Source organism: Camelina sativa, chromosome 4 (assembly GCF_000633955.1).
Source record: "Camelina sativa cultivar DH55 chromosome 4, Cs, whole genome shotgun sequence".
Lineage (NCBI taxonomy): Eukaryota > Viridiplantae > Streptophyta > Magnoliopsida > Brassicales > Brassicaceae > Camelina > Camelina sativa.
The window spans coordinates 20,610,391-20,621,726 of record NC_025688.1 but is presented as its reverse complement, the minus strand read 5'-3'; the positions used below and the strand labels follow the sequence as shown (position 1 = coordinate 20,621,726).

The window sequence follows — 11,336 nt, the reverse complement described above, 5'->3', positions numbered from 1 at the left end:
TCATAACGATTGAATTTATATCTTAGTGACATTACACATTTCAAATGTCCGAGAATTAGGATATCCTATGGATTGAATCCTTTCAACTCATTTTGGACACTTGAAGATAATACACACATGAATTTCCACACTACTCTAAGCGTTTATACTTGACACTATTATAAGTTATGTGTCCCTATCCATTCATGAGTATATAGGAAGCTAAGTCCAAGCTTCTTGATGCGGCTCCACTTCGTACTCATATAGGTAGATCTTTTAATCTTGCACCTGCAAATGCAATTTTTCAAAAGATCTATTAGGAAGAGAACTTCAACATAATCCTTTCTTGCAGGTTCAAGCACTTACTTTGGGATGATACAACAAGTGCTTCAATCTTTAACTGTAAGCTTTCCACATTGAATTCAGCCTCTAACGTTGTATTAGAGGGAAATTGGGTATCCCACAATTAAAAAAATTCAAATGGACTTTAAACCCATCCCTCTAGCCGACTTGATCACCAAGTCTCTAGCTAACCCTTTAGTCAAGTGATCCGCTAGATTTTGTTCAGACCGAACAAACTGTATGGTAATAGCTCCATGAGTGATCAACTCACGTATCATGCTATGTCTAACACCCAGGTGTCGTGACTTACCATTATACACTTGACTATAAGCTCTAGCTAAAGTGGCTTTACTATCACAATGTATACAAATTGGTGATACCGGTCTCGGCCACAATGGAATCTTATAGACTAAATTTCTTAGCCATTCCGCCTCTTTGCTAGCAGCCGCTAATGCTATGAACTCCGATTCCATAGTCGAACTTGTAATACAAGTTTGTTTTCTAGAAGCCCAAGAAATGGCACCTCCTCCAAGCAAGAACACCCAACCACTTGTAGAAGAGTTACTTTCTACATTGGAGTTCCAACTTGCATCGGAATATCCTTCTAAAACCGAAGGAAATCCGACATAAGACAAACCATAATTTATGGTTCCTTTCAAGTACTTAAGCACCCGTTTAATAGCTTGCCAATGGTGAGTACTAGGGTTACTAGTATATCTACTCAACTTTCCTACCGCATAAGCTATATCCGGTCTAGTACTTGTCATGGCATACATTAAACAGCCAATAAGTTGTGAGTACTCGAGTTGTGAAATCGCTTTTCCCGCACTAGGCATAAGTTTCACACTTGCATCCATGGGAGTGCTCACAGGAGAACATTTCTCATAATTGAACCTTTTTAGAACCTTTTCAATGTAATGAGATTGAGATAAACATAGGCCTTTGTTCTCACGCTTGATTCGAATTCCAAGAATCACATCCGCCTCCCCCATGTCTTTCATGGCAAAATTTGATGACAAGAACTCTTTTGCAAGTTCTACTTGTCTTAAGTCAGTACCAAAGATCAACATGTCATCAACATATAAGCAAATGATTACTCCATTACCGGAATCATCAAATTTGCTATATAAGCACTTGTCTGCTTGATTCAACTTGAATCCATTTGATAAGATAGCCTCATCAAATCTTTGATGCCACTGTTTAGGTGCTTGCTTCAGCCCATACAATGACTTTATTAATTTACACACCTTTTGCTCATTCCCGGGCATAACAAACCCTTCAGGTTGCTTCATATAGACTTCTTCTTCCAAAACACCTTTCAAGAACGATGTTTTTAACATCCATTTGGTGGATCACAAGATCATTAATAGCAGCAAAAGCAATTAATAATCTTATAGAAGATATTCTAGCAACAGGAGCATAAGTATCGAAATAATCGATACCTTCCTTTTGTCTAAAGCCTTGGATAACCAATCTATCTTTAAACTTGTCAATTGTTCCATCGACTTTCATCTACTTTTTGAAGATCCACTTGCAGCCTAAAGGCTTGCAACCAGGTGGGAGATCCGTTAAGATCCATGTATTATTCTCTACGATGGAGCCTATCTCATCGTTGACTGCTTCTTTCCAAAACGCAACGTCTTGAGACTTCATAGCCTCATCAAACGTTCTAGGGTCCTCATCAATATGATAACAGTATGAATATTGAAATTCAACCTCATCTCTTGACCCCTCAACTAAATAAAGCTGAAAATCAGGACCAAAAGATTTTTCAATTCTTCCTCGCTTGCTCTTGCGGAGCATAGGTGACGCGGTAGAAGGAATGAGTATGTAATCTCCTTCTTTTGTTCCATTTGAACTAGGAACCAGGTCCTTTGGTCTAGGTATTGATGAAAAATGTGTCTCATCAAATATTGCATCTCTTGACTCAATCACGGTGTTAACCGATTTAGAATCATTAGGTTATATGACATAGAACCTATAAGCCTTGAAATGCTCAGCATATCCAATAAAGATGCAATCAATACCTCTTTCTCCCAAAGTTTTAATCTTTGGTTGGGGTAGTCTAACAACCGCCCTACAGCCCCAAACTCGAAGATAATGCAAGTTTGGTTTCTCTTTGTACCAAAGCTCATATGGGGTAATCTTGTTCCTTTTGTTAGGAACCCTATTTAATAAATAGCAAGCCGTTAACATGGCTTCACCCCAAAATCTGTCACTTAATCCTGAATAAGATAACATGGAATTAACCATTTCTTTTAGGACTCTATTTTTTCTCTCAGATACACCATTTTGTTGTGGTGTATATGGAGCTGTAGTCTCATGTATAATTCCCACAGACTGAAAATAAACAGGATCATAATACTCTCCACCTCTATCGGTGCGTAACTTCTTAATCAAGTCACTATGTTGTATTTCAACCTCAGTTTTATAAACCTTGAATTTATCTAGGGCTTCATCTTTAGCATGTAATAAATAAACATAACAGAACCGAGTATGATCATCTATGAACGTGATGAAATACTTTTTGTTCCCTAAAGATGGTGTAGCATGCAAATCACATAGATCACTATGTACAAGTTCTAGCACCTTAGAATTCCTTTCAATACTCTTAAAAGGTTTTCTAACTATCTTAGTCAACATACAAGTACTGCACTTCTCTAAATTTATGTCAAAATTAGGAATCAATCCTTCTTTAGACATATCAATCATTCTTTTATAGTGCACATGACCTAATCTTAAATGCCATAGAGAAGAATCATTTTTGCTAGAACATGCCATGTAAATAGAACTCACAACTTTATTAATATTAAGCATAAACATGCCATTACAAAAATATCCAAATCCAACAAAGACACCAGCCTTAGATACATACTTATCAGACTCATACACTTGTTTATAACCACACTTATTTAAAACACTACCAGAGACTAAGTTCTTCCTAATTCCGGGTACATGAAGTACATTGTTGAGATCAATAGTTTTCCCGGAACTAAACTCCAACACCACTTTTCCACGGCCTAGGATAGGAGCGGTTGACTCGTTGCCCATATGAAGTACGGAACCATCTTGAACTAGTTCATATGTCTTGAACCAGCCACGATCATTGCAAACATGTGTAGTTGCACCCGAGTCAATCCACCACGTCACTCCATCATCCTGCATATAAAATGCCTCAGAAATGTTTGATACATAATACACATGTGAATGTGAATCATTTACAAGATTCTGACCTTGATGAGTGATTTGGCCTTGGTCCTTAGACCCTTGCCCTGAACGGTTTTGTCCCATTCTATTCTTATCCTTTGCAGCTCGACAATCAGTCTAAAGTGACCCGGCTTGTTACAAAACCAACAAACGCTCTTAGCTTTTTGTTAGGTCCACCGTAAGTGTTGTCATTAAAGGGACATTTCTTCCCCTTATTCTTCATCTTAGAACTCCCACCTTCCTCCATCATATTGATTGAAGAAGGTTCAGCCTCTTTGGGTTTTCCACCCTCTTGCACCCTTAGAGATTCCTCTATGCGCAAATGGCTACCAAGTTGTACAAGAGACAACTCTTCCTTTTTGTGTTTTAACATGCGCCTAAAATCCTTCCATGAAGGCGGCAACTTGTCAATGATACTCGACACCAAGATGGATTCATCCATCTTCATGTTATGTTGAGCGAATTGCCCTAGGATGCGAAGCAATTCATTGTATTGCTCTATAACAGACCTTGAATCAGACATCTTGTAATTATTAAAATTACTAACAAGGAACTTCTTACTAGAAGCATCCTCAGCCATGTACGTTGATTCCAACGCATCCCATAGTTCCTTTGCAGATTCGACATTTTGATAGACATCAAAGAGAGGATCAGACATACCGTTAAGAATGTGGCCACGACATATGTAGTCATCGTTCTCCCACTTAAGTTGCTTCCTTGTCTCCTCCACAGATTCCTTCTCCGCATCCTCCGTCACGGTAGGCATTGGCATGCTTAGAACATACACCACATTGAGTGTGGTGAGAAGGAAATGCATCTTCTTCTGCCATCTTCGAAAGTCCACTCCCTCAAACTTATCCAACTTCCCAAATTTTGAAGTCATCTCACGCACTGATGCACTCGTCATGTTCACCAGAAAATACTCTTTAAGAATGTAGTAGATGCGGTGTAACTCTCGATCGTAACGTACGGTCAACTTGGATAATGATTGAATCGCACACAAGAGCAATTTCCTTAAAGAGTATTTCGACCCTTATCAAAAGCCTTGGGTTACACGAAATCTCTCGCAGGATATGGCAATCAAAGTTTCACTCTTGTTCTAGGCTAAGATACAAGAGAAACAAATAGAATTTTTCTAGTGTTTGTTTTGTGTTATCACAAGAGAATCGCTCGACTTCTCTCTCTTTCTTCTCTTGATATATATTCTGTTTTTTGTGTTTGTTAGTCTGTTTTTTGTGCAACAAAACAGTGTGTATATATATATGACCAACGGTTGTTTACGAATGTTTGCAACCATTCGTTTAATAACCACAAACCAAAAGTCACAATGGTTTATTAATATAATCTGTTGATACATTTAAATTTCCAACATATTTTAGAGGTGGATATAGAAGATAAAAGACAAAATATAGAGATGGTTAGAGATGCCCTAATCAAAGGGATTCACATAATTTAAAATTTAGATTTCAAGTGGAACGTGACATTAAATTTGTATGTATGCAAGTTGAGCCAAGTTAATGCATATAGAGCTAATGAAGTTGTTATCAAAGGGATTCGCATAATTTAAAATTTTGGTTTCAAGTGGAACGTGGCATTAAATTTGTATATATAACCTTCAAAAGGAACAAAAAGAGCTTACGAAGTTGAGCATTACGAGTGGAACGTAATATTGAATTTGTCCTTAGGTTGTTGATGTTGTTTTAAATTTCTCCGGCAGCTATGAACCTCTTCGTTGTCGTTTCGGCTGTCATCTTCCTCCTTATCTCCGTCGCGTATCTTCCTCTGCTCACTGACTTATGTAATGACGGATGACGCCTTTCCATTGCTAACTAGCTCCCCTTTTCTCAAATTAGTTTGTTTTTTTTTTTGTTTCGACTGATTCCATTTTATGTTCGCTGATTGGTCAGCTCTCAAGTCTCTTCTTACACCACCGGTGGCGGATTTGTTGGTGAGAAATGGAACAATATTCACCAGCGATAGCTCTTTGCCATTTGCTGATTCCATGGCGATTCGTAATGGCAGGATTCTCAAAGTCGGAAGCTTTTCAACTCTCAAGGTCCTTAACACTTCTTTCAGTGTTCAATGTGGTTGTTGCTGACTTGCTCTGTATTAACGTTCAAGTGGTTTGATGACTTTGTCTTTGTCTGCTGCTTTTATACTTACATCATTAGCAATAGCATGAATGAAACTGAGCGTTTGATACCTTCTTCTCATTCTCATGTAAATTACAATTTTGATGAAGACAGGGTTTGATAGGAGATGGAACTATTGAGGTGAACTTGGAAGGGAAAGTTGTAGTGCCTGGACTAATTGATTCACATGTTCATTTCATTTCTGGGGGATTACAGGTGACTATGCATGCAAACTTATTTCTGTGTTCTTTATTCTTGAACTCATATGTATATTGTCAAGTTAACCTATACTCTCTCGTTTACCTTATCTCCTTTTCATTTAATGTTTTTTTCTCTTGAGCATAGATGGCCCAAGTTGAACTTGGCGGAGTGAGTTACTTCCCGGCATTGAGCATTTTGGGCTTAAAAACTCACTTTCTTGATCTAAACATATCTAATGCATGCTCCTAAACAGCCAGATCATATTCTTCATGATGCGTATTCTGTTGTTAAGAAGCTCGGTTCTGAGAGAGCGCAAAGGGACTCTTATCTATTCCAGTCTCTCTTAAATGGCAATGCACTCTTGGCATTTGGTTCAGACTGGCCTGTACGTTTTCGATAATATCTCCACATACAAAGTTTTTTTTACTATATATTCGAACTAGGAATTTCAAGGCTCAACTGTGTGATTTTCCCTCCAGGCTGCGGATCTTTACCCGTTGCAGAGTATCAGAACCGCGGTTAAACGAATACCTCCCAAGTGGAGTCACGCTTGGATTCTATCTGAATGCATCTCTGTCACCGATGTGCTGATTGCGTATTAATTAAGCCTCTTCTCTAACAATTCAAACTCTTTTCTCTACTTTACTAAAATGCATTTTTTTCTCAAGCATTCTTGATGTTGATAATCGTAGGGTCACGATATCAGCTGCACGAGCAGCGTTTCTGGATCATCACATAGGGTCTTTAACTCCTGGGAAGCTCGCGGATTTTGCTGTCACAAATTGATGGGATGAGTTCTCGAAAGACGGGTCTACTTCAGTGTTTGCAACTTATGTAGGAGGAAAGCAGTTCTACCCATGAATGATGAAATCTCTAAAATCTTAATTAGAAACTAAGGGTGTGAATGGTTGCAGCGGTTGGGGCGGACAAATCCATATGCGGATTAGACCGCTTTTTATTTACCATTCATCAATCATAGTCCATAGTGGTGCGGTCCAAAGAAAACAGAAACAAAACCGCAGCGGACCAACTGCGGACCATTTTTACACATAAATAGAATTGGACCGTTGCGGTCTGTTGTCTACATAAAAAATACAGCGGTCTAGTCCACAGACAGATTTGTCCGCCCCGACCGCGGTTACCATTCATAACCTAAGAATTGTATGATTGTCAAAAAAAAACAAACTTAATTCCCAGTTTTTTTAGGCGTAGTGGAAATGTATATTGGTATGACATTTGGCTTCATATATTAAATGTTGTTGGTGTCGGCCAAAGGATATTTGCAAAGAGGTGTTGTTGGTGTAACGAAAGAGAGCCATGGACATTGGACGCTGAAGAAAAGCCAATGAGATGTGTAGCCACTACAAAAAAAATGGGTATATTGTATCACTTAAATTGTATCATAAAATTAAGTAATGTAACTTCGAATTACTTCTTTAAAAATGAAACAAATAAATATAATTAAGTATCAGTTATTAAAATGATGTTTTAATAAACTAATTTGACATTAATTAAATAAAATTGATTTAACCTGTATGCGTTTGTATCACTTTTAAAAAAATTGATATCAATTATAAATTCACATCATTTAGATAATTGATGAATCTTTTTATTTTATTGAAATCACTTTTAAATATGATACAAAATTTATATCGATAAAAACTGATGTTAATTTACACTAGCTATAATAAAAAATCACTTACTTATTTATTTATTGTCAACAAAAAGCCAAGGAAAAAAATTAATGAATTAATGTAATTACTTATTTTTTATTGTTGTCAATATTTTTTTTCTTTAGTTGGTAGTTAATGTGGGATTTTTACAATCCCACATCCACCACTTCTTAAGGAGAGGTGAGATCTATCTATTATAAATACTTTAGTTTAGTGGGATAACAACTAATTGTGGGCCCATTATAAATATAGTAGAAATAATATATACTATAGATATCAATATAATATATAAACAAATATGATGGAAAATATAAATAATTAAATATTTTTCTGTAATTTATTATAATATTGATTTTAACATCATGGTTTTAAAAATGGTATAACTATTTTACATTAGTTTTGATAAATGATACAAATATTTTATATCAATTCAGTAATTGAAACAAATATTTATTTCAAATGATACAAATGATTTGCATCAACAAAATGTAAATAATTTGTTTAAGTGATGCAAATTATTTTAACATCATTTAAACATGATACAAACAAATGAAATAAATATTATATTGATATCTATAGTATATATTATTTCCAACACAATTAGTTATATAACCAGAGAGCCCCGAAAAACTTTTAAGTTATATTGTCAATAATTCCATTTGGTTTATTTTCTCAATTTTGATTCAGGGATACAAAATCATACAATAATTTTAGCCGGTTTGTCTCCTAATGTCTTTTGCACTCAACATTGCTATCTCAAAGCTAAACTACTTTTAGAATAGTTAAAATATTACAAAATAGATGTTTAATTGTATTTGCTTTTGGTCATAAATTATTATTGATTCAGTTCGATGTGATTGGTTTTGATGTTAGAAGCATTGTCATTTATATCGATTACAATGTATAAAGTAAGTTCACTAGATGAAAACCTTAATTAAGGGTGAAGCAATACAAAAAATGCTATAAATTGCCAATTGTGCATCGTATGTCCACTCATTTGCTGCTTTTAGTAATAGAGAGCTACATATATATAATTTCTATTTTGTGAATATAATTATATTATATTAGTGTATTTTAATTTATATATGATATAGTTAATTTGTATACATGCAAAAATGAAATTCATTTATTTATTGACCAACAAAAAGTGAAAATTAGCAAAAGCCTGTAAGTTCATAGCTTTTCCTCAACAAAATATTGTTTAGAAGTTAACCAACATATAAAATTTTCTAAAACAGTTCAACCATATGTAATATAAAATATGATGTTATATACATACCAATATCTCTGCATATAAGAAGATTCCATTACATTATCAATCACTACAAAAAAAAATCATTTTGTATTATTTATTTTGAATATTTCTGTAAGTTAGGTGGACAACCACTGAACATTAGAATACATTCCCGAGCCTCTCATACTCTTGCATCCTCCATCCAGTTCTTCTGTTTTGCGGAGTTATCTAGTCGAAAATACTCTTGCGTCCCAATGCCAAATTATTATTCAGAATTAAAGACACTTGCACCAACCTTTACCCACCTCTCTTGCGTCTGATTGTTCACGATGTGACGACTTGGCATGTAGAAGTTAGAATCGTTCTCTGCTGTATTACTTACAATTTCTTACATTAATTAAGTAAATGATTTTAAAAGTGTTGATGCAAGTAATTTACATCCATTAATAAAAAACTGATGTCCATATAAAAAATGTACATCAGTTATTGTATCGTTTGGAAAAAATGATGTTAATTGTTACATCAATTTATTTAAGTGATGTAAGTATTAGTGTCATTAAAATAGTTGATGTAAATTATTTATATCAACTACAAATAACTGATGTTATAATTTATATTTAGTTTATACAATAATAAATTTTAAATTAATAAATAATTATTTTTTAAAATATATTCTTGAATTATTATGGGTTATTATTTTTAATATATAACTAGATATTTCATATACTTATCATATTTTAATTCTCGCTCGTAAAACAAATTGTGTCTTCAAAATGTAAGGTTCCCGTAAATTTAACTTGTAGATCCCGTCAAACTAGGACATATGTTCAAAAATGTAAGGTTCCGGGCATGCTGTTGGGGTTACAACCCAAACTTATTAAACACTTTTCTTGAGATATACACTAATGCTTTGTAAAAATTTTAGGTAACCACTAACCAATATGGCAAAATCCTTGCACAAAACATGATAATGTGTAGAGTATATACATCATGATATTAGAGTATGACCGGTTATTAACCATTGGTTTAACTGGGTTATCTTTGGTTATCTAGTTGAGCTGATTAGTCTAACTATAAAGACTAATTAGTTTGTTAATTCAGGTTAAGCTTTTGTAACAAACTTTTATGTTTTGATTAATAAGAAGAATTACGTTTCTCTCTTCTTCTTCGAGCTTCGTCTCTCCTCCATCGTATCACAACTTTCTCCGGTTAATCGGAGTTGATTATGGTATCAGAGCTCTGTAATTGAGTTTCTATTGCTTCCGCGTCTCGCGACGGAGATGAATTTTCCGATTTGCACTTGTTTTTAATTTGTTCAGCAATTACTCGCCGTTGTATGCGATTTTCTCATTGGAGTTTTATGCTTCTTTCTGATTTTTCTGATTCTCTTTTGATTGACCTTAGTGAGTACGAGTCTTGCTTTTGATTCCTCTTTTCGTCTCACTTTCTTTGGATTTCTTGTTCTTGCTTTGAGAATGAGTTCTTCTGGTAATTTGAATGCTCCGATGAATCGACCTCCCACTCCGAACCCAGTGAATGTTCAACCGCAGTATCAAACTGATCAGTATGAGAATCCGTATCATCTGCATAGTGCTGACCACGCAGGACTTGTTCTTGTTTCTGATCGTCTTGTCACTGCTTCGGATTTCCCTTCCTGGCGTCGATCGATGTAGATGGCTCTTAATGTCAGAAACAAACTTGGATTTATCAATGGTACGATCTCAAAACCTCAAGAAGATCATAGAGATTTTGGTGTATGGTCTAGATGCAACGATATAGTATCTACTTGGTTGATGAATTCGGTTAATAAAAAGATAGGACATAGTTTACTCTTTATTCCAACTGCTGAAGGGATTTGGAAAAATATATTGTCTCGTTTTAAGCAAGATGATGCTCCTAGGATCTTTTCTATTGAACAGAAGCTTAGTCAGATTGTTCAAGGGTCAATGGATGTGTCTACGTATTATATGGCTTTGCTTACTTTGTGGGAAGAACATAAGAATTATGTGGAACTTCCAGTGTTTCCCGATGGAAGATGTGAATGTGATGCAGCTACTAAATGGGAAAGATTGCAACAACAAAGTTGTGTGACTAAATTTTTGATGGGTTTGAATGAGAGCTATAATCAGGCTAGACGTCATATATTGATGCTTAAGCCGATTCCCACAATTGAAGAAGCTTTTAACATGGTAACACAAGATGAAAGACAGATAGTGGTCAAACCAACTACAAGAATTGACAGTGTGGCTTTTCAAAGTGTGGCTACGATGAATTATGCAGAGAGTGCCTACATAGCTGCTTATAATACTATCAGGCCTGTTCAGAAGCCTATTTGTTCCTCATTGTGGCAAAGTAGGTCACACCATTCAGAAGTGTTACAAGCTTCATGGTTTTCCACCAGGGTACAAGACTAATACTGTCGGATACAATTACAGACCTCCAAATCAATTCCAGCCTCGGATGTCAACAATGCAGTCTCAACCAAGGATGTCTCAACAATCTTCTACTCAAATGGTGCCATATGCAAATTCTATGCAACAGGCTAATGCAGTGGCTCAAGTTTATTCT

General features: G+C 35.4%; 1 protein-coding gene across 1 annotated transcript; it reads right to left on the bottom strand.

The window, feature by feature from the left end:
• On the bottom strand, positions 3,641–4,435 carry LOC104784097. The gene has a single exon (XM_010509166.1). It carries the CDS (start codon positions 4,433–4,435, stop codon positions 3,641–3,643), a length of 795 nt encoding a protein of 264 aa, XP_010507468.1.